The sequence below is a fragment of the Lampetra fluviatilis genome, chromosome 5, assembly GCF_964198595.1.
Source record: "Lampetra fluviatilis chromosome 5, kcLamFluv1.1, whole genome shotgun sequence".
NCBI lineage: Eukaryota > Metazoa > Chordata > Hyperoartia > Petromyzontiformes > Petromyzontidae > Lampetra > Lampetra fluviatilis.
Window position 1 is genome coordinate 20,345,300 of NC_136279.1, and position 24,252 is coordinate 20,369,551.

The following is a 24,252-nucleotide window of genomic DNA, read 5'->3' on the forward strand; positions in this document are numbered from 1 at the left end:
CAGGGTATTGTGGTTCGTTTGTGGAAAGCACTTTGTGTGTCATGGCTGCTCACCGAGCTGAATGGCCCGGGCCTCGCTGTGCACGCCGACGCCCGCGGCGGTCGCCGCCGCCACCTCGACACGGTACGGCACGCCCGGCACCAACCCGCTGAGCACCAGCGAGCGCACGGATGCAGCCACCGTCTTGTTGACGTGAAAGCGCGTCTCGTTGCCCAGGCACCACACCTGTCCGTTAGGGGGTGGGGGATATATATATATATATAAATATTTCACCAGGTAAGGCTCACTGAGCTTTATCGCTCTTTTTCAAATGCGAGCCGGTCACAAATGATAGCTCAAGTGAGTGACTCATCGTGTGGAAATTTATAGCAACCAAACACTCAAAACACATATTTATAAATATATATATATAAAAAAATCGCCTGACAATAGGAAAGTTTGGCACGTGGTAGCCCGCGGGGGATTTGCCAAAGACCTGCTGCGTTCAATTTTTGATAGAGCGGCTTCCGCGTCCCGTCGATGCGTGTGAAGCTTACTTCAAGCCACCGCGTAAATTTTCATCCGCGCCGTTTAACGTGAAAGGGGGCGCCGTAGGTGCTGCAATTTAATAAGCCGAGCAGATTCCTTCGTTTAACCAGTTGGGAGTGTCCACTGACATCCGCAGACCTGTGTAATTGTATTTCCTCAGGAGGAGGTTTTTAATTTTGTACGTTTTTTTTCCTTTGCAAACACGAAAAAAAGCGTGGGATATGAAGCGTGATACGAAAGCACAGTAACGCCACGTACATTTTTTTGGCTTCATGTTCGAGCAAACCAGCCTAACCAACGACTGATAACACCGGTGACAAAGCAAACCGGCTGCTAATGGGTACATGCATAATTTTTTTTGTTGAAACAAAAAAAATTGAAACATCACCCTGGTAGCTTCAGACACTGAGGCAGAAGGTTTCAACGTATACCCTGTATTCCTGGATGAGTCCATTCTGGTTTTCGGCAGGGGGGGAATCCCAAGTCACAGAGATGCTGGTGCTGTTGCCACCTCCCATTGTGTTGACCGTCACGGCCTGAGGAGGTGCATCTGGGGCTGTTGACGGTAGGGGTGGATGACGCCGCACAAATTGAATGTTAAACAAAAGGCGCACACAGACACACGAGACATTTCCCCCCAAATGCGTCGGGCAACATCCGTGTGTGAAAAAGGCACTGAGCAGCTAAGATCAGCGGACCACAAAATGGGTCTAATGCGACTCAACAGTTTTGTCTAAAAAAGAAATCGAGTGAGCTCTTTCTTGCAAACCTTCTTCCGGCGTCCGAGCAAACTTGACGTCGCTGTCAGCTCCCTGGAACTCGTTGAAGAACGGCCGGACCTTGATCTCGTAGCTGAGCCCCTTGCGGAGGTTGGTGAGCACGGCGTTGCGCTCTGTCGGAGACTTCACCTCCAGAATCTGCCAGCTGCCCAGGGCTTGCGTGCCGGACACCGGCCGGTGCATCAGCCGGTAGCCCTGCACGAACTGGGACTGACGGTCAACCTGGTGGGAGAGGGGAGGGTAAAAAATGCCCGAGGGAAGGAGCGAGAGGAGGGTGGAGGGGGGTGTTTGTGGTGTGAGCTGAGTGATTTTTTTTGTCCCCCCCCCTCTCCCTGCAAGTCGTTAGGGCAGAGAAGGAGTTAAGTGGGGAGGAAATGATGTCGCTGTGGTGGCAGCCTCCTTGCGAGCTGTGGAGGTCGGCAGGCCGTGCCCAGAGGAATTTCCAACATGGGGAATAAGGGAATAGAGCTGTGTGCGCTGACACCGAGTCCAAAACCGGCTTTCATCCATTGTTGAAAATCTTATTTTAGCTCAGGTCAAATACAATACAGAACACGCAAGGTATAGTGGCAGAAAGACCATCGCCCAGATATGGATTGTGCCGAGCCAGAGCCCCAGCGCCTTGTACATGAAACATGCAAGCTGCTGGGCACTGAAGCAGCACTGCAGGCACGCTGCCGACCAATCTTTGTCTTTACACATCTTCCCCCAATGTTATCCCGATAGTGTTGAAGTCATGTCATGAGACGAAAAATCCATTCACGTTCCTCACAAAGCAGACCAACCCATCGTGTTGGAGATTGGCCCGCAGAAGCGGATATCACAGAGCTATCTCGAAGATCATTTTACGAAGGGCAACGCCACTATGAGTAATGCTGACTTATCTGTTGTGGAGTTGGCATGTTATCCTCCGACATGTGTTGGCTTCTCACGTGAAAAGAGCATACTCAAAGAGACTGGCCAAACATTCCAACCGGGGTCAATTCAGAAAGATTCCAACTCCAATGGAAAAAATAATGTCAAAGAACAAAATCGGGCAGGAGAGCTGGGTGGCAGGTGGTCAGGTAGCTAGGTGGGTATTCAGCTGCGATAAATGTCCACGTAATAAGCCACCTGACTGAGCTGTCATTTGTGGCGAGGTCGCTTCTGAAAAAGAGCTATATAGCTCAGTGGGGCTGACCTGGTAAAATAAGAAAATGTTTACGGTTGTTAGACGTGCAGGCAAACAGACGTGAGAATACATCAAGATGGGTAAATGTTTCCGACGACTAGCGACCATCGTGGCTCACCGTCCAGGTGACCTGCACGGTGGAGGAGGTGAGGATGAGCGGGGTGTGTAGGCGCAGCACCACGTCGCCCAGTTCCTTCTGCACCTGCCGGTGGTCGACGCCCTGGCCCGTGGGGCTGATGTCTGTCGCAAACAGCCGGCGGGTCGATCAAAAGCTTTAGTGCACCCGCACGTTCATCGCCGGATCTACGTTTCCGCCTGTTACACTTTCTAACAATTCCCGGCAAGTCACATGTTTAGCAAGGGGTCCAAAGGTGCGAAGAGAAAAAAAGATAGAGAGAGAGAGAGAGAGAGAAAAAGATAAATCAAAGACGCGGCAAGGGCAGGGGTGGGGAGTTTGCGCGCCACGCGGATGCAGGACCGCGTCAGCACTCGCACAATGCTTGAAACATTTAGCACATATACAGAGGTTATCTTGGGGCAATCGTAGCTGATGAATCGACCCGAGTCGCGCACCGCTGCCTTAAAAGACCACAGCGGGCCCGGAGGCAGATAATGGAGCTGCGCTAACGCGCTCCTCGCGCGCGCGGTAAAACGCGGCGCCTTCACCCAGAGCGCGGGTGCGGGGGCTTGACACGAGAACAAACACGCCGTGCGTGCCAGCGACTGTGTGCTCGCGTGAAAACAATGGTCTTCCAACTGCTTACACGATGCGTAAAGCGCAAACAATTCGTAAATGACTCGTGTTGCAAAATTGCCAATCAAACCGGTCCCTTTGCATTGCGTGTGACCTCACATTCATCAATATTTCCTGGCAGCTTGAATAAAGCATGCAGCATCCCAAGGGTGCGTGTGCCTGTGCTGTGCTAATTTGTGTGTGTGTGTGTGCGTGCGCGAGTAGATGGGTGTCGTAGCGGTTTGCACACAGCAATATAATCACAGCAAACCTTAATAAATTATTGCCCATGATGATGGACATCAGTGGCAATTGGTAATTGAACGTGTTCTGGGCCTGTCTAAAACGACTAACTAGTGTGGTGGTGTCCAGTTTAAGGCGCGAGCGGCCAGAGGCGTTATTCCGGCCACACCACTTACCTACGTGTCGTCCGGGACTTAATGGGTGCTCACGAACACTGCACTCATTTGCAAATGTACGTGTCAGCATATGCGTGAATGTGTGTACACTTGTGTGTTTCTGTATATGTTCATTTTACCAACAGGGAAAATGCACTACATTGTAAAAATAGAACCCAGTAATTTTCACACCACCAGTTGTCATAAACTGCCCTTAACGAGAACAAATAACACGATGATGTATGTCACCACCTGGGCTATTGTGTCCGATGTTATTGCTGGTGTGTGTGTGCGCATGTGAGTGTTAATGTACCTATACGTGTGAGTGTGTATGAGTATGAATGGTGCGATGGCACAGCGGTTCGTGAACAGGCTATAAACCTGGCGAGCTCAGTTTGATTTCCAACTCATGGCTAACATTAGTGGAAAATATCTCAACTGGTCCTGGGCCTCCCCATCCATGGGGTCGACTCAGCCTCAAATATACCTGCTGAGGTGCGTAAACGTCAGCACTGAGGAGACGAAGGTTTGCCGATCGTAACCATTGGGCCGTGCTGCCCCGTCTTTCGTGCACCATGCCGGGCCTGAAAAAAGGTGCTCGCGAACAGCACGGCTTGTGTCGGCATACGCGGGCGGTTACCTTGCGTGCGCACGGGGTCTGAGACGGGGCTGGGGTCGCTGAGTCCGTGTGCGTTTGCGGCGCGCACGATGAACAGGTAGATGGTGTTGGGGCGCAGGCCCCGCAGCGTGAAGGCATCGCGCGTCACGTGCGTCGCCACCGTCTGCCAGCTCGTGCTCACCGATTGGCTGTCCCCGAGCAAAGGACACAAGGCAAACCGATTATTCTCGAGCAAGCACTCAGACGGCGTTGTCATTATCACCGTCGTCCTCATCACGAGCCATTCAATATCCACCCGGCGAAGGGTTCGCTGTGATGGCACCGGCTGAACAACAAAGAAGACTCGGAAGGGATTTAAGATCTTGATTGGCGCACAGGAATGTAATGATGCACTGTCCCATAAATTTGACGAATGATTCAGGGTCTTGATTTTCTCCTATTTTTTTTGTCTCGTTTATGCCATCTCGTTAATATTGTCCCTCCCGTTTTCACCTCTCACTTGTCGAGTTTTGTTTGTCCTTTTCATCAAGATATATTCAAGTACGATCAACCAACCCCCCTGTGACCAACACGATGTGGGGGAGACCTTCATCCATCCATCAGTAAATTGGCAAAGGGCTGTAAGTAAATTATAATTTAAACATGGTTTGAGACTCAGATGGCACTTACGACTTACGCAGTCCAATGTGCAGATGCGCATTCGTCAGCGTTAACGTGGTTTACTCCTCAAACGAGCATCGAGGCGATACAGCCCTGAGCCAGTAGGGGAAATTGTAAATTCCTATGCTTGCAGAGGGTTGGGGGCAGAAGAAGTCTATCTGTATAAAAAAACCGCTGTTGACTTCCCCACGAAATGGTACTTTTTTTTATCGACCCCAGAGGGATGATCGGCTGGGTCAACCTCCAAGCAGGCTTTCAACTCGCATCCTTTTCGATCGTGTGGCAACAAAAAATAGAACAATTTCTCTGGGCCTATTGTGGACGAGGCACAATATTGCAATCACAGTCTCCATCAGAGAATTGCGTTGCAATTTCCATGTGTGCAACTCTTAAAGAAAAGCTTTTAATGAGAACGGATTTTCCTATCATTAAACCCGCTCGTGTTTACTCTTCAATCAAACAACTGGTGAAATGCAGTATATTGCTTATTGCAGTTACATTGTATAAAAACAAAGTAACATTTTAAATACACAAAAGTTATCTCATCAACCGAATTTCAGCAGTGGCTAATGTATTTGAAAACAAAGGCACGTCAAAACAAGTGGGCATAGAACCTCTTCTTTAAACAACAGAAATAAAAGTTACGTGTATCATTTAGTGATAGTATCTTGCCAGGGTGCTGCAATTGCTTTCCGCCACTGATTTCGCAACCAAGAGGTCGCGGAGTTCAACCTCCTGGCACGACAGATGAAACAACGGTGCAAGGATCTTAAATCCCTGCCCCCCCCACCCTCCGCCTCTGTCCACCTAGCAGTCGAAATGTGTTCACCAGAGTTTGTCGATCGCCAGAGTAAAGTGTGGTGGGGTAAAGTGTGGCAGGGTAAAGTGTGTTGGGGTAAAGTGTGGCAGGGTAAAGTGTGGTGGGGTAAAGTGTGGCAGGGTAAAGTGTGGTGGGGTAAAGTGCGGCGGGGTAAAGTGCGGCGGGGTAAAGTGCGGCGGGGTAAAGTGCGGCGGGGTAAAGTGCGGCGGGGTAAATTGTGGTGGTGTAAAGTGTGGTGGGGTAAAGTGTGTTGGGGTAAAGTGCGGCGGGGTAAAGTACGGTGGGGTAAATTGTGGTGGTGTAAAGTGTGGCGGGGTAAAGTGTGATGGGGTAAAGTGTGTTGGGGTAAAGTGTGGTGGGGTAAATTGTGATGGGGTAAAGTGTGATGTGGTAAAGTGCGGTGGGGTAAATTGTGGTGGTGTAAAGTGCGGTGGGGTAAAGTGTGGTGGGGTAAAGTGTGTTGGGGTAAAGTGTCGGTACTCCCATCTCTTACGAGACTTTGGGCCAAAAAACTCTCCACAGGGGCTCTCTGAAGAGTTCCCCCTAGTGGAAGCCCTTCCTTGAGCAGTGGCGTGAGGAAGCAATTGCAGGGCTACACATTGACCTTTGACCTATTTATCTTGTAATCTCTCAAACTGAACGATAAACAAAACTACATATTTTTAACTTTACCAAGTAAGGCCCACCGAGCTCTGTAGCTCTTTTTCAGAAGTTACCTGGCCACAAATGATAGGTCAACGAAATGGCTTATCATGTGGGAATGTATAGAAGCCAAATACTCTAATACATAAGTTGATTCTAAATGTGGAGGGAAAAACAAGAGGACCTCGAGAAAAATCCACGCAACCATGGGGAGGACATGCAAACTCCAAATATACAGGCATCAGGGTCGGAATAGAACCCACATCCTCCTGTATACCAGGCAATGTAGTTACCATCTCGCCAAATTACATCTTCCCATAATAAACACACGATTATTTAATAAATGCTCTGTGGGGGAAAATACCTAGCCTAATGCAGGGTCTTGTAACCCTGGCAAATGCATAATACAATTACTTAAACTTTCATGACACCAGCACGTAATACCTTTGTATTATGAATTGTCACGGAGTCCTTAATGTCTCATTTACATGCCGAAATAGGATAAAAATCCCTTCGCAAACAGCTACTTCAAGTGAGCTTCACCGACAATGATCCAGTTCTACCAAAACGAATATCAAAACATGTAAAAAAGGAAACCAAACCACGATGTTTTTAAATTGCAGACCGCTTGCATATTGCCGCCTGTCCTGGTTTTCCCAAGATTGTTCTCTTTTTGAGGTACTTGTCCTGAGAAATCTGTCTTTCCACAACGTTAAAAGTGCCCTTTTTTGTCAGTTGCATAACAATTTACAAAATACAAGGCAACACTTTCACGTGTAATTATCCCCTCTTCTGTTATTTTTAGCGACCATTATTTTCATGATGTGTCCTGGCTTTTTGCACCTCATATTGTGTCAATCTAAAAGCCAGCCCGATGCAGCCACAACGGAGGCCTACCTGAAGGCCTCGATGATGTAGTACAAAATGGGAGAGGGGCCTGACGGCTCAGGCAGCTGCCAGGACAGCGTCACTGTGTTCTTGGTGACGTCTGTGACCCGCGGCTTGGACGGAGGTGCGGCCAGTGAAGATGGTTCTGGCGGCTGGGGTTGGCTCGGCACGCCGTTCTCTGCCACGGAAGAGAGAGAGGCGTTAAGTTCAAGGCAAGTTGATTTGGTGTAACCAGGGGAAAACTCGGGACAACCAGGGTAAGATTGTCACAATGACAAAAGTGAAACAAATAAAGTGCAATCTTGATTTGAAGCTTTCGTGACTGCAGAAATCCATACTCTTTGGTCCTTTCGGTAAAGTCACGTAGGTATAAAATAAAATAAATCACGACGTTTTGGGCGCAACACAATCGTCCGTCATCAGGTGGGAAAGCATGGTCTGCTGCTGATGCAGACTGTTTTAAAAGGTTTGAAATGGGTGTAGCCCAAGGGTCATAAAGAAGTGGCTGGATCTAGTGATGTTCATGTGAGAAATTAGCATGTAACTGGGTACGGAAGTGGCTATGTTAATGTGAGAGATTAGCATGATGTTAATAAAGTACAGCAGTAGTGCAAATATATATATCAAAGAAAGAAATAAACTAAATCGCATGAGATGTTTGGCCACCATGACCAACCACATTTCTCGGAGGCTCAACCTGGAGACCTGGCACGTGAACTGTCATCCCCTTCCTTTATTGGACCCGCCTACTTTGACAACCACGCCCACTCAGTCACCAGCCCCACCCACACAGGGAGTCGAGCATGAGGTCAGAACATTAAAAAGTTGGAATTTTTTATTTTATTTTATTTCAAATTCTCCAGGACACTGGGACAACCTTTTCTGAAACCGGGACTGCCCCGGCCAGACCAGACCTGGCATAGCTGCGCAGTGTGACCTGTGAAGGATAGACTCAGTGTCAGATGGACAGGCCAGATTGATCCATCTCAATGCTTGTTTGTTTATAACATCTGTCAAAAGGGCACCTTGTTCTTGATAGTGAATTTAACAAGTGTATTTGTCATTGTCTCTTTGTGTGCAGCCACAAATACACACATTGTGGCTGAGTACTTAGCGTTCTGTGTTAGTAGATTGCGCTACTAGAGGTCGATTCCCATTCATAGATAACGTCAGTGGCAAGTGGTACAGGAAACCTGTACCGGGCTTCCCCTAGGTCAACTTCGCCTTAAACGAGTGCTGATGCTTTATATCTCAGCACTGGGGAGACAATGGTGGTTGGATCTGATGCTGTCCCAACTTTAATAGGTGCTTCCGAACAGCACATTCTCCAAACTTCAGTATGGCTATAAGGCAATGCTTGATATCGTTTAGAGCAGTCCAGAACGCCGTACCAGGAATTAATTTGGCAGGCTGCATCCATCTCACCTTATTGTGTCCTTATGACACTGCGGTGGTGGGTGCGTAAAAACTTGAATGAAATGGGCTTGGGGTGATCGAATGCCCTTAAACACAGTACGATACTTACATTTAACTTTTGGGTCCTTTAGATAAACTGTCTTTAATAAGGACACTCAAATGCCCGCGACATCAAATCACATGACTCATGTGACATCACGTGTTGCGGAAAATATCGACTGTGAAATTAAGCGCTGCATACAGTATTCCTCTGGTCTCCGCACTGGTTTTGTGTGCTTTGCTACAATATCAGCGACGTGGGCTTATTTACGGTCACTGCGTATATGCCAGTGACAACTGTTTTAGTGAACTTGGCCCTTTGGCTGACAGCCTAATCGAATACCTGGTGCCACGTGTCATAATCAACTCTGGATGCACTAAGCCTCACCGAACCTACAAGTGCTTCTGTATTGACTTGAATAGCTACTCACCTGGCTTTGCAGTCGATCCAGGTTACAATGATTATCCCCTTGTTCACTTAAAACATAGGCATCTTCGTGTTGGTATGTGTAGTGCAAGACCCTCTAGATTAAGTGGTGGTACAGTAGCAGAAGACACAGCACACGTCAACTTGGGCTCCATTCCCGTGGGAGGTGCTAAAATGGGCCCTGTTCGTGCGGCATAACCACGAACGTGGTTGCAGACATTCCGATCGTCATTTGACATGACATCGGACAGCAAAGACCGGACCGGAGTAGTACCTCCCACTTGAATGGAACTGTTCCGTAATACTGTTGTAGATAACAGCTGCCTGATCAAAATTAACATTCAATGCAATTAACTCAATTTACCTATCTTTTAGAACTGCTAGAGTCTCGTTTTTGACGACGATGCGGGCTTTCGCGACTGTTAGGGTAAAAAAAAAAGAGCAGTTGCACGGTTTGCTTGGAAAGCGTGTGTCGTCATTTTAATTTACGTGGCACAATCCTCCCTCTCGCTGGCCCACCATCTATCCTCGTCTCCCTCTCGAGCCTTCCCACTTTCCCCAGCGACATTTTCCCCTCCGTCTCCATCCCAAGACCAAAGCCGAGGTCTGCTGGTCAGCTCAGAGCCCTTGCTCCCCTTTTTCTCGTGAAAGCTGCCCACGAAAACTAATTTTACAAATTGCGAAATGGAGGTGGCGCTTCGCCTGTATTCCCATTTCCCACATCCCCGCCTTCACGGGGGGTGGGGGGGGGACAAGGCAGAGATGCATGAATATTTGATGCGGCACACTAAGATGACATTTCCAACTTGCGTGGCAGCCGAGGGCTGGTTAGTGAGGTACGCGTGGCAGGGCTAGGAGCTCAGGGAGGATAATTCCCCTGACTCGATCAGGAAGGCAGCCTGAATTTAATTTGGCCAATTAATGCGCGCGGTGCGACAGCACAACCGCACAGAGAAACCAAGTTCCTTCTTTCTTCTGAGGGAGATGGGGGGGAGGTGGGGGGCGCTTAAGAGTGAAGTTGCAAGAAGATTATGGGAACAGGAGGGGGAATGGCTTGGAGATGGTGGGAGAGTCGCTCGCATGGCAGTACGATGCAGGAGGCCCAGCGGTAATAAAGCACATCAAAATTCTCCACCGCATTCCAACATATCGCACTGTCTGGCTCGGAGCACTCACAGCACAATTTACTATGCCAACAGCGGCCTGTCACGGTTCACATTTCAGAAGTGCGGTTGTAAACAAAGTGTTCGTGGAACGGCAATGAAAAGACAAGGCAGGAGATTTATACAATATCTGCCAAGTTAATGCCAAGGAGTGTCTTCTTTCTGGAGGGTATTAACTCAGGGTGGAATTAGGTATTAATGTATTGTTTGTGATCGATTCTTACGCTCAGGATACAAGGATTGAATCATGCATGTGAGAATATTTTTTTTATTTGTATACATTGTATTTCATTAGTTCATGTGACCTCTGCAGACACGAGCTGCACTACAACGCACCACGATGTGAATTTTGTGATAAAAATCAATTTTAGTGTTGAATCGTCACCCCGAAATCTTAACCGTTACAGGCCTTGCGTTGACAGCAGCTCATAGGTAGGAGTCGATCTCCTATTCCTTGAACTCCTCTGTTCCCGTTAACACAGCACACATTCCCCATGACCCCTGTGCTAAAAAGCAACGAATACCTTGAACGTCCATGAAGGCACTCCACGTTGTCTCCCCGCTGGGGCTCACCGCAACACAGGTGTATAGGCCGGCATCCATGAGCTGGCAAGGGGGGGGGGGGACAGAGAGATTTAGCGACGCAATTACGTGGCCGCAAAAAAAAAAGCTCATTTCACAGGTATCAAAAAATACCCTGCAGCTAAAGTGCTCCCTGGCCCAACAAAGCAGCGTGTGCGCTTACAGCGAACATAGCCAGGAGATATGCGCTGCCTCCAAGTCTCCCGTTTAGGAACAAGGCTATCGACTTTCCTGTAATATTCCCAAACCAATATTGGCTTCTGTAATAGCCTGCTTCCCAAAATAGCAGCGCAAAAAAGCTTGAAAATAAATAAAGAAACAAAAAAACATACCCGAGATCATACAGAGAAATGAAACAACACAGACACTCTGTTGATGTGTGAGGTTGATGCGGCTTTAATGTACAGATCTACAATGAGAAATCCTATCAGCACACCACAAAGCAATTTGTTTTATATTCATTAGCAAATGTGGCTCTATTTATTCTTTGTCCTGCTAAACAGAAGGCAATGCTATCAAAAAAAAAAGACCGATGAAATAAATCAAAATTCTATTTTCCCTCTATGAAGCTTCAACGTCCCATTATGCTCCAATTTGTCTTTAAAACGTGCAAGGTTATTTTAAAAGAAATTTTGAATAAAGGAATAACTACGTTAAAAAAAAATATCACAAACAGTGCAGGTTTACCTCCATCAAAACCAGACGGCCAATGCATTTCAGAGAGTTCGATTTTTGCGAGCAAGGTCTCCCGTCTTAATCACTCAAACTTGCTGGGCCTGACATTCCAACAGAACACAAACGCTTTGCTTTCAGCAAGCGTGCGGTACGAAGGGCTAGGTGTGTAAGGCTGGGTCTGGACCAGAGGGGGATATTGTAAAAGGCTTGCCAGAAGAAGAGAGAGGGCGAAATAAAATGTAGCGACCTACACCTCCAGCCACCTCTCCCGCGATATCTCTCCCTATCCAACCATCTCGCTCTATCTCTCTTTTTTCTTTAAACTTCCATCTCTTCCCCGCCCTCTTCCTCTCTCTCACCCTCTCGCTCTCTCTCAATCGATATCCATTTTCGCCACGCGGGCTCTGCTTCTGGGCCTTACTGCAATCCTAATTAAGAGGCTGAAAAAATGTTGTCGTGCATCATTATTATGGCCCGACGTGTGACGGATCCATTTTGAAAGCCAGCTATGCCTCCAGCAATGTGACAGAATGATTACATTAACAGGATAACATGCTAACTCCAAGCCATCGATTAACATTTACCGGCAAGCAGTGCCAGCAATCATTATTTTCATGCGCTTCTTCCTTAAAAATTCGTTTTGTTTATCCACAACACGGACGGCAGAGGTGGCTGCGTGTGGCCGAATTTTGCAAGGGAAAAAGTGGCGGGGCCTTTCCGCCAGTGACTGATTGAAGCCGACAGTCACCTCTAGGCGGTCGTGTACCCACATGCCCCCCCCCCACCCCCGCTGTAACCTGCCCTCCCTCCGCTCGAACGTTAATCACCTGTAGCTCTGCATTCAATCATAGCCTGTGGTACGTCGCCATTCACCGGTCGCCACCACACCTGCTACTCGCCGACAACATCCCATAATAGTCGCGGCATATACGCAATGCTGGGTTGGTTGGGGGGGAGGCGGGGGTCATCAGGCTAGTGGCACGTGGTCTGTTTAAATTTAGTGTTTGAACACACTCACTTCGAGGGCCGCATTTACTTTTCATTTCATTTGAAAAGGCTGCAATGGATTTTCACGTCTGAATTGCATCATTCTGTGCATTGGCTTTTGAAGAGTGTGAGCACGCCTAAGTGTACTTTGGTGTTAAGTAATTCTGTATACTTATACACGGGTACATTTACGTCACTCTCGTCCGAGTCGATTGGTAAATGCACACCTCTTGTGTGGCGCACTGGAGTGCTCAAGCAGAGTACCGCACAATTCATCCCACAGTGCTTTTAAGAATCCTTCATCCACTCACAACATCCCAGGCACTCTTTGCGATGAAGAGGAAGAACAAGACCACCTCCTCAGTAACTGCACAAGAAAGTGTGGTACGTGTCCACGTCATTCGGTTGTCACTCAGTAGTTATTCTTACCTCCGGGTCATCAGCCCACTTACTCTTCCTCACAGTCAAATGTATGTGCTTAGCATGTCCTGTGCATGCTTGGAATCGCACCACATTGATGAGAAAACATTATTATTGTAAACATTAGTGTTCTTAATATGGTATGCTACCGTGGTGTAATAGTTCGCACGTCTGACTTGCAATCAAGAGATTGCCAGTTGGCTCTCCAAATGGGCAAGGTTCTTAAATCCTGTCTGCCCGTCGCTGTCCACCCAGCAGCATGGCTCGGTACGCCGCAGTTAGTCGATCAGCAGGTCAGGTGTGGAGCGGTAAAAGTTGGGTACTCCCTCATCTTCCACGGTGTCTGGGCCAGCGTGGAAGAGTAGGCCAAAAATACCCCCTAGAGGGCTCCGTAGAGCTCCTTCCAATGGAGGCTCCTCACCGTGCTAATTGGAGGTGCGATTGAAAGACAACACACTAAAGAGGACAACGAATGTTATCCTACCTGAACGTCCTTGATGCTCAGCGTGCCGCCCGACTGCAAGGCGAGTCGCGCGCTGCCCAGGCTGAGCTTGCTGCCGTCCTTGAGCCAGTGCACGCTGGGAGTGGGCATGCCCATGGCCTGGCAGGCCAGCAGTGCCACCGAGCCCACGGCCAGCGTCTGGTTGGCGGGGCCCTGCCGGATGATGGGCGGCGGGCTGTCTGCCAGGGCTGCGGGAGGGACGGCAGCGTTGGTTAGACACCCGGTGAAGGCGATTTCGGGGGTGGCGGGGGCGGTCACGTCGTCAGCAGAGTACAGTGCAGAAAAAATAATTTGCCGTATTAGTAGTTCTGTGTTCCCACTTTTGTGTTCGCCACATTCGCAAACACCGACTGATCAAGTGTGGTCAAATAATCCCCGTGACAGGCATGGCGTGGGGGAGGCCCTCATCCAGCAGTGGATTGACAAAAGGGCAGCACTATGTGCCAAAGTACAATGATGGTTGCGGTTGGTTTCAAGTGACCAGCGGTTTTAATGCAACTAAAGCTCCCTGCTTCGGTTGAATAGTCGTGATGCAGGGTGACAACTGGATTCACATATCAACGTTGTTGAATTGTTATTAACGTTGTGGTGTATGTAGCACCTCAAGTGTCTGCAGGGGACGCGTTAATCAATTGCATACAAAAATATTTTGAATATTTGATTTTCACACACGATTGGACGCATTGTATTGTGAGCATAAAAATGTATTTTAATCCATGAATTTATCCATTCTTAGAGGGCTATTATTTAGATTCATAGCGAATGTGGGCAACTATCAAATCGTGTTATCTACTGCGAATTGAACATTACGCATGCTACGTGGTAAAGATTTTCAGGATTAGGTTATTACGTGATTACATCAGAGCCTGAATCCCAACTATAAATACATATTTACATGTTATAGTGGAACAGTTATACCACATATGTATAACGGAAAAAATGGGTCTAACTTTTTTTTGCTATCCATTGCAAAGCAAGTGGCGATCAGGAATGACGAAAAGCAAATTAGACGCGGAACTCTCTCCAGCGCATCAACTTGCCAACCAAATCAACTGCAGTTGCCAAGTGTGTGACAGCCTCCTTTTGTGAGTGAGCTGAGTCAATGAAAACTCAAAATGCATGAGAGCTCTTTCTAAACGAGTGCGGAACATTGTTTTGTTTCATTTGTCTAAGCGGAAAAGAGAGCGATCCCAGGACCACGGCGAAACTGCCACAGACTATTCCTGGGACAGGTAGCAACCCTCGTGAAATCCCTGTTGGCAGTGGCTCAGTATCTTAACATGGGCTCTGGATGGCCATTATTTCTCTTTTTTTTACTTAGCTTTGAAAACATATATTTTTTTGTTAGATTGTATCATTTCATGATCTACGTGGAAACACAATTTGTATTTTTATTTTAATTGTCGTCTTTGCAGTGGCACATTGCCAGTTTGTTTTAGTAAAATCGCAGCGGTTGAACATTTCCTGTGAGTGACCACGCGAAGCCCACTCTATATCTGAACAGCAAATCAGAACATCACATGACCCGTTGCCGCCCCCATGACCACTATTAATCACGCATCACATCTCCATCGCACCCCGTGAAATGTATCCGCATTTCAACAGCGAGTGAAAAAATACAAGCAAAAAAATACATAACTATAGTAATCCACTCTACATTAAATAAAAAATACACTCGTCACAAAGCGCTTTTAGCGGGTCGTGTGAAGTGTCCTTTGATAATGTCTGTGCACTTTCCGTGAATTTAAATGTTTCATTCACAGTGCCTGCGTTTAGTATTCGGAGGCAGCTGCGGCAGCTGCCTCCGAATACTGGATGCATGGTGATTGCTAAAAGGATGCCGTGTTTATTTTTCATCAGTATCGCGTCATGCTCGCCGGACGATCCATCAGGGCTTCTAACCTGCCATGTACCACTACAGGTATCATTGATGTTAAAAGCATGGGTGTGTTTTTCTATGAAATGAGCAGGAAATACACACACGAAACATTTTCTCTCTTCCTATTCTCATTACGCCCGTCTAACAGTAAAAGTGCTCTAAAATGTGACCAAAGTAGCCCGCCAAAGTGCAACTGGAGTAATGTACTCACACACAAGCACTCAACATCGCTGCATGGATAGAAAGCCTGTATTTTAACGATACATGGCAGAACTACAAAGAAATATGAGCTGGGTATCAAAGACCACGAATAACTATGGTTTTGTACTTGGTCAAAAATCGCACATGAATCAACACAACCACAACAACCATTTTCCACTAAGTGGCAACGACATCGTCACTTGCCTCTGCGCCAGGCTAGGTGTATGTGGAGACCAACGTGGAATCGGACAGTCATAGAACAAACCCAGTTGCTGTGGGTTAACAAGACTAGTGTGAATGATGAATGGATCAATTTCATTACCCAGCACACGCAGGCAAACATACACAAACACAAATAATAATGCAAACATCCCCTGTATAGCCTGAAACAAACTTTTGTGGCAAGTGCTGTTTAGCGAGCACCCATGAAGGCCACCATAGCACTCGAGGGGGTGGGTGATCAGCACCACGCCCGGCTGCTTTGTCTCTCCAGTGGCGATGTTTACACATCGCACCAGGTATTCATTTGAGGCTGAGTCGACCTAGGGGAGGTCCAGGACCAGTTCCGATAATCGTCACACACACTCGTGCATACGGGAAGACATTAGCCGAGCAGTGTTAGGTCAAATTTCGATTTAAAGCTTTCGTGACTGCAGGGATTCATCTTCTTGGTTCTTTCGGTAAAGTCACGTAGAAGGGAAGTAATAAAATAATAAAAATAAAACAATAAAATAATTCTCACGACGTTTCGGCCACAACGCAAGCAGCCGTCCTCAGGTGAAGAATGAACCACCACCAAGCTTGGAGCCATAAGCTTGGAGCCATACGCTCCAAGCTTGGTGGTGTTTCATTCTTCACCTGAGGACGGCTGCTTGCGTCATGAGAATTATTTTATTATGTTTTATTTTTATTATTTTATTACTTCCCTTCTACGTGACTTTACCGAAAGAACCAAGAAGAAAAAGTGTGAGGTCACTCACCATCGCCGACTTCCAGCAGCGCCTTGGCCAGGATGCTGCCGGCCACGCTGAGCGCCTGGCACGTATAGTAGCCCGAGTCCGAGCGCTGTACGTCCGTGATGGTGAGGTGGCCGGTTTGGGACACCGAGAATCGGCTCGACGGCTGGGATGGCTGGTTTGGAAACAGCAGATTCTGCAGGGTGTTTGGTGGGTAGAGGCAGGAAGGTGATTGCATGAGGGTCATGTGGATGGCTGCATTTTGTACCAAGTGAAAGCTTAACTGCGGCTCGTGATGGAAGGTCACACGATTTGAAAAATGAGGCTTGTGGGTTCAGAAAAGCGTTGAGTGTGGGAATTAATACATGGTGTGAAAAGCATCGCATGGATTCAATTTCATTAATTCAAACCATTCACATAAAAAGAAAACCGAAACAGCTTAACCATAATCCCTTCCCTCGTGTTTTTTTTCGGCAACTACCGCAAAACACATTGGGTTTCAAGATTTAATACGCTTTTGTTTTCATACGTTCATTACTCAGGTTTTTCTCCCACCTAATTATATCACTTTCATAATTCCCCAAAACACAACACCCCAAGAGAATAAATTGGCATCGTTTTCAGAAAACGAAATCAGATTTTGGCAAACAATTACGTGAAATGTATCCCTCAAACAAAATTCGTTCAATTTCAGTTCGACGCACATTTTTTTTACGACGGGAATTATGCTCCCTGCGCCTAATTGCGGTTTCCGTATTGTAACTGCACCAGCGCCGCATTACCTGGCTGCCCTCCCGTTGCCAGAACACGGCAGGGGGTGGATTCCCCGTAGTCTCACAGAGGAAGGTGGCACTCTGACCCTGAGCCACGATCTGGTCCCTCGGACGCACCACGAACTGGGGCGGAGCTGCGCAAACACACGGGTTCAAAAGAAACATCTAAATGAAGTGGTCAGTGGACACACACTCACACACACACGTGGGGATGGGTTAATGAAACATGCAGAACACAGACACAGAGAGACGTGCATGCGCACGCAAAACACACACTGTTTGCTTGCTGGACGCAAGGGGTCATTTGAGCACGAGGCTGAACACATTTACAAATGAACAAAAAGTAGTTATTGGGCTTCTCACTGCTTTCGTGATCGCTTGCGGTTTCTATCGCATGCAGATGAGCACGGAGTGAAGTGTGCACGACACTTGTGCAACAGCACACATTATAGGCACTCGAGCTAATTCAAAAACACTAACACACCAGCAAGAGAAACACTTACAATCAAGCCATTCGCGCAGGCCACTCCGCAGATGAATTCAAGTGCTGTTCCTCACTCAGTGGCTGATTTTAATGTTAATTGCCAGACATTAGAATTTAATTAATGAATCGTGGAAGCAGAGCAATCACATTAGCGCGAGTGCTCGATTTACACGTGTAAGGGTCCCGGCGCGTGCAGGATGAAAGGACGCGGCTCGCACACGCACACACACGGGCGCCAGTTTGTGCGCCGAAATGATAAAAGCCATTTACACGGGGAACAAAACCATCCCTGCTCTTTCCGTGTCATTAGCGCGACACAATTTACATAATACATCTGATGCTCGCCCCGGCCAGGCTTGACACATCCCCTGTCCCCCCTGGACTCCGCGGGGAGCGAGACGGAATATGGATCATGCCCGGGATAAAGGAGGCCCCGTTCTGACGGCGACCCCACGCCACCGATGCACATTAACAGCGCACTGATTAGGGGGAACATGCAGCCTTGAGTGAAGAATGCCATTACAGAGGGCATCACCGTGAGCCAGTGGCCAAATACTTTGTAAAGTGAATGAGAAATGAATGAGACACAGCTGTGACGAACCTTATTTACACTGGGTATAATTATTGTGTTTATGTACGTTTAGCATAAACTGCAGTGCCGGCATGTCATATTTAATGTGTACATATCAAGTATCGTATATCACTTCCCACATGCCGCATACATTAGTTGTATATCGTACATATATATCTGACGTTCATATATCATGTTTATGTCAGTCATGTATCACATCTGCACACTACGCAATGTAGATATACTAATACAGTACCGTATATGTCTGCCCATATTTTATGATTTTTATTATTGTTTCGGTTGTATAAAACACGTAAATTATACGGTGAATTCAAAATATTACAAAATCCCATGCCTTAAATTGACGGCCGGCAATTTGGGGCGATACCATTAATAGGAAAAGCACAAAAGGGAATGACGAATAGTCGTTGGTTTAATTCCACCTATAAATGAGCGCGCGTGCAATTGGGAAAAAAAAAACAATTTTGCTGATTTACGGAGGCCGTGGGTGACAGGGAAGATGTGTGAGCCGCCGACAGGGCTTCCTGGGAGGTGCAGGCCACAGCCTGATTTAAGGACGACGCCAAATGTTGGGCGGCCACGACCCCACTGGCTTATCTCGCTCACACACCGGACTGCCGGACGTCGCTCCTCGTGGACAATGAAATGGAAATGGTCACTTACCATACGGACGGACTGGGTGGACGAAGGAGGGGGGAGGGGGAAAGGGAAACAAAACACAGAGAGAGAGAGGGGGAGGAAAGGAAAACAACAAAAACAAAAAAAGGAAGATATGATTACAATGGGTAATGGATAATGTCGATGTCTGCGTCAAAAAGTTGATGGCGAGGTTGGTGACAAGTAAACGGCGCGCGTGCCGAACACAGATAGGTCCTCTGTAATGGTCAGCTGTTGTTATGATCACTCAAAACTCTGGCGCTCGTGTAACGCAAATGGCTCGATGACAGCGCATGGAATTTGTAAGAAATGCCAATATATTTATTTATTTATCTACCGTGTAGGCAATGTACTTGTCCGCATGTGAAGTCTTTTGATTTTTCGTGCACAGTGTTTACCAATAGGCGACAATTTTCCAACGCTATCGATGGTGCAATGGTTCATGCTACGCACTATGAACCTGGCGACCCCGAGTTAAATTCCTGGCCATGGCTAACACCAGAGGCGATTGTGATCTAGATCTTTCCTGGGCATCACCTTTACCAACCCACTGACCAGCGTGGTGAAAAACGGTCAAACCCCATCTCACATGATAAAGCACGGCACGGGGAGGCCTTTATCCAGAAATAGATTGCCAAAAGCACCGTACATTTAAATGATGGCACAAAATGTTAAGTCCAATAACCCACATGATATGCGGAGTGTGGCTGTGTCGGCACGGAGATGTTGTGACTTGGTAGTGTGGATGCGCGAGCTTGCGTTTGAGTGATCGCCGCTTTTGCTGAGCGGTGCACTCATGTGCCGCACTGGTGAGATGTACCCACCAGGGCGGCGTGTGGATGTGGTTGAACGTGTGCTTAGAGTTGGGGGGGGGAGTTGGAGGGGAGGGCTGGGGCGATGGCGGGGGATCAGCTGTACCGTGCACCACGAGCGATGCCGATGCCTCAGCTTTGCCCACGCGGTTCTCGCCAACGCACGTGTACGTGCCCTCGTCCGTGCCACCCACACGCTCCACACGTAGCGTGTAGTCGTCCTGGATCTCAAACCTGCCACGCCATGCCATGGCACATCATGTCACACCGTGACACACCGCACCGTGGTGTAGCATGCCACCAACACGCGACGCCACACCATGCCATGGAGAATCCACGCCACATACTATGCAACAACTCACCATGTCACACCACGATACACGAAGGTACCCAAGGCAAGGCCATATCATGACACGCCACGCCACACCACGGCGGAATACCACGTCACACCGGTGATGTGGCCTCGACGTAGCAGCGGATGTTTAAGATCTCACGATTTCATTTGTAAGAGTAGGGCATTGTGTGCCAGTGTTATGGTCCACAGTTGAAGAAATTATTACCACCTAAATTACTCATTTGGGATTAAACATAGCAATCATTGCCCCAACCGTAAAAAAAAAACTTAGCAGGGCCCTCGTGAATACATTTACAACATTCGGTTAGGCTTTTATGGCTAAACAGGCATAAAAAAATATACAAAACACGATGGTATTCTGTTCCATGCCATATTCAGACTCAACTCATCCGTTCCATCTCATCTCAAACAATGAGCTTTCATGGCTTTAAACATGGGCTTTGTTGTTGCGTTTGAAAGGATTTTCATTGAATCCATTTATTTTTTATTATTATATGGTCAAAACGTAGATCAATTAAACTTATGGTAATGAAATGAAGGCCAGCCAAATGAAAAGCTGAAAGAAAGTAAAATATCCTCCAGTGTTTATTTTTCTAATTTTATTTTTTACCAGCATCCTTATTCTCTTTTGACCAAGATTTAAAAAATACCATTTTAAAACGTCTTGCAAAATATCACGAAAATACACACAGAATGTTTTAACCATGAACCACTGATTTCATAGTTCATTACATAAGCCAATTAAATGTTCAGTTTACACACAAAGCCACTCATGCACATATCCGCTTCACTTTCATGGGCTGCCAATGCTGCGCGAGTATGGCAAAAATAGGTTGCAGCTATGTCTGCTCTGTCGGTGAGAGATACATTCGCGCCCAGGTTTAATTTTGCACCATCAATTCCCCATCGTTGCCCATCCGGACGGCTAAGCGAGAGACGGTACCTCTGCAATGCCGTGGGAGCACTTTCATCTCTTCCGTGAGGAGTGATTTCAATGCATATGCTCCGAGGAGAGCCCTCGTCCTTAAAGCTGTAAGCCAGAGTGGCCAGCAATAAGATTCCTAACCTAACCTTTTCAATCGCCCCCGGGCAGCACTTTAATAAGAGCAGGTGCTTTAAGTTGTTCCCCCATTCCTGTCCCTTCGCGCCAATGACAAGGGAAACCCGACAATAAGATTTTTTGCACGTCGCCCTCTTCTCATACCGCCCCGCACGGGTCAGCGGTTTTGGATTGGCTCAAAACATCATAAGAATATTATATTTTCCCCCGACCCGCCCCTGTCCTCCTCCTCCTCCTTCTCCCACAACTATCGCCTCACCGTCCTTGGGACAAGGCCTGAATGTGCATTTGGAGAAAGTGGACTCGTCAACAAAAAGGCTGCCAATCTCTTTGGCTGGGAGGCGTAGGAGAAAAGGAGCAAGGACGTGAGGAAGCAGAGCGATGTAATTAAGAAGAGAAAAGAAAAAGCTGCAACATTGACTGCATGAAAGCATGTTTTTTTTTAGTTGACAACCGCAATAAGTGACTGCTCTACAGCCGAGCGACATTTTACGCAAAGCGAATATTCTATGCTCCGTGCGGCCGCTCGGGGTTGACAAAAGAGGGTAGAGTGAGAGAGAGAGAGTTGCGATGGAAATTCCCAGATCCTCCTGTGCCTCATCTTACCTGCCCTTGGGGAGGTCTCCATCCTCCTTCCTCCACCGAACTGTCGGCGGGGGGTCGCCGTGGACCTCGCAGCGGAACTCCGCGTCCGAGTCGGCGAGCATCACAAGGTTCATCGGCTTTCGCGCGAACGTAGGCCGCTCTGGGGACGCGTCCGGGTGGGTGAGACGCAGGGACGGGACGAGCATCAGTGAACGGATGAGCAACTCAGGTCATTAAAGGTCAGGGTTAAATATTCATGAAAATCTGGTTCTGAAGAAGTGGAGGCATTTTGAAGGATTCTAAATTCCCATTACATATTCTGGGAGGTGATAGATGCATGGGCAATTCATTTGTACCACGCAAGGAATGGTAGGTACAATGCAAATGATGTTCGATGTCGGTGAGAACCAGCCTCAGTGGCTGGATTGTCAGCCAAGACCTGGTGAAAGGATGGAAATTAGGGCCCCATGTCTGCATTCACCCCTGACTGCAGCCCAGCGCCCTGGCCACTGTGTCCCATGGGCCCCGGGGTGGTTGCACCGCCTGCTCACTCGATAGCTATGCCACTGTATGTATGTTGAACTTCTTTTGCACCCTACGTAGCCAACCATGCTGTGCGGGGAAAGGATAACAAACTAAACACAAAAGGAAGTTCGAAAGAAATTAGTTTTCAATGGAGATGATTTAAAAGTGCATAGCTCCAGTGTTTTCCGAATATCAGAAGGAAGAGCGTTCCAGACGGTCGCAGAAGCACATCTGAAAGCGCGTGACACAGTGACCATCCTTGTTCGATAGCTAGTTAACCCAAAAGCCGCTGCTGCTGTGATGATGAGCGGAGTTCACGCGATGATGGTTTGTGTTCCTTGACGAGATGAGCGAGGTATTGTGATTCATTTGCGGTAAGCACGTGTTCTGGATCCCAGCAGTTTGCTGCAGAGTCAAGAAGTGTTTGGCCGGAGGGGTTGGTGGCACGTACCGAACACAGCGAGCTCCGCCGGTTCGCTGTCTCTCTCTCCGACCATGTTGGTTCCGACGCACACGTACATCCCCGCATCTGCCTTTTGCGTGTTCGAGATCATCAGTTTGCCTCCGCGGATCTGCAAGGAAGTAATCCATAAAACAAGATCACAGGGTGGACTGCAGGAGTGGGGACAATTGAATCATCCCAAAAAAGGCACATGCATGCTGCAAAAGGTGGTAACAGACTACCTGGAGTGGAACCTGGAGTTTTCTTTGGAAATGAAACGCTGGCCCAAGAGAGCCCTGGAGTATCTGGGGTTGATTGATGTGAGAAGTTTCGTGAATGTTTTGAAGATTGCAAGGTGCAGCTTATAACTTCTAAAAAAAACAACCCTGTGTTCTGTAGGTCTGCCAACAAGGGAATCAATAAAAACGGGTCAATGGAGCCATTCCTCTCAAACAAGCTTCTAACGCCAGGTCTGTCAGGCCTGTCTGGGTCAATATAAAGCATCTTCTGTTTGTTTCACTGAGAATTCATCGTCAGAGTGGGGAAAGAAAATTAACTCTGATATTTTATTGGATATTGTACCCCAGGGGATCAAAGTTTTGTGGTATAAAAAAATGAGCCAAGATTTTGTTTCAATATATTTACAGTTTTTTTTTTTAAACCATAAAACAGCATTCCCTGCATCAATATTTATCAACGGCACGGATAAAGTGCAATTTTGGAAAGGCATGATACTGGACAATCTGCATGGATAATGCATTAGAGCGGTATGCTTTCAGCTGGCAATGCTATGCCTATAATAACAATACATTTGGAGGTAAGGCTTACTTTGACTGTAAAGGAATATAGCGGAGCAATGACGCCAGGTTCCCATGAGCACCTAACAGCCAAATTGCCAAGTTCATAATCCAGGCAAATGGGCTATTAGAGCTTAGGTTCTCACGGCAGTGATCTGCAAGCTCTGCCAGGTCATGTAGCCTACTTATGTAGCTCCTTCAGCAGCGGTGAACTAATTACTTGGTGGTAATAATAATGAAAAAAAAATGTCAACACATTCAGCTAACTCACAGCCACAACTTGCTTCTATTGTATACATGAAACAACTGCAGATGGTATGTGAATATATATTTCATTGCTCAGAATATTCTAAGTCGATGTTGAGGATTAATGCGATGACACTTTGAGTGGCGCTTCCGTGCCAGAAAGGTGCCATGTATGTAAACAAAAATAAAGTTGACTTGACATGCCTTGACATTCGTCAATAACACTGCACCGAGCCCGTTGAACCCATGTTGGAATAAGGCCTGAGCTGTACCGAGTCGTTCTAGGAACGTTCCTTCAACGGCCCAGCACAGCTCAGACACATTCCCCCGTGGAACCTCACACTGCGGTTCCAGCGGTGTTCAACAACAACAACAACAGCAGCAGCAGCCGCCATTTGCCACTAAGTGGACGGTGACGTCACCACGGCGCCTGTGCCAG

At 47.5% G+C, this 24,252-nt stretch overlaps 1 protein-coding gene across 4 annotated transcripts in view; it reads right to left on the reverse strand.

The window, feature by feature from the left end:
* LOC144932749 (roundabout homolog 2-like) overlaps positions 1-24,252 on the reverse strand; it is a 200,766-nt gene that overhangs the window by 34,199 nt on the left and 142,315 nt on the right. For all 4 annotated transcript variants that reach the window (XM_078857153.1, XM_078857152.1, XM_078857154.1 and 1 more), the window contains exons 4-16: positions 22,780-22,900; positions 21,825-21,963; positions 19,910-20,037; positions 17,268-17,392; positions 16,510-16,681; positions 13,432-13,637; positions 10,808-10,889; positions 7,248-7,416; positions 4,250-4,416; positions 2,597-2,718; positions 1,298-1,529; positions 960-1,084; positions 54-225 (exon numbers count right to left, since the gene is read on the reverse strand). In XM_078857153.1, coding sequence (XP_078713279.1) covers positions 54-225; positions 960-1,084; positions 1,298-1,529; positions 2,597-2,718; positions 4,250-4,416; positions 7,248-7,416; positions 10,808-10,889; positions 13,432-13,637; positions 16,510-16,681; positions 17,268-17,392; positions 19,910-20,037; positions 21,825-21,963; positions 22,780-22,900 — 1,960 coding nt within the window. The remainder of the gene's footprint in view (positions 1-53; positions 226-959; positions 1,085-1,297; positions 1,530-2,596; positions 2,719-4,249; positions 4,417-7,247; positions 7,417-10,807; positions 10,890-13,431; positions 13,638-16,509; positions 16,682-17,267; positions 17,393-19,909; positions 20,038-21,824; positions 21,964-22,779; positions 22,901-24,252) is intronic.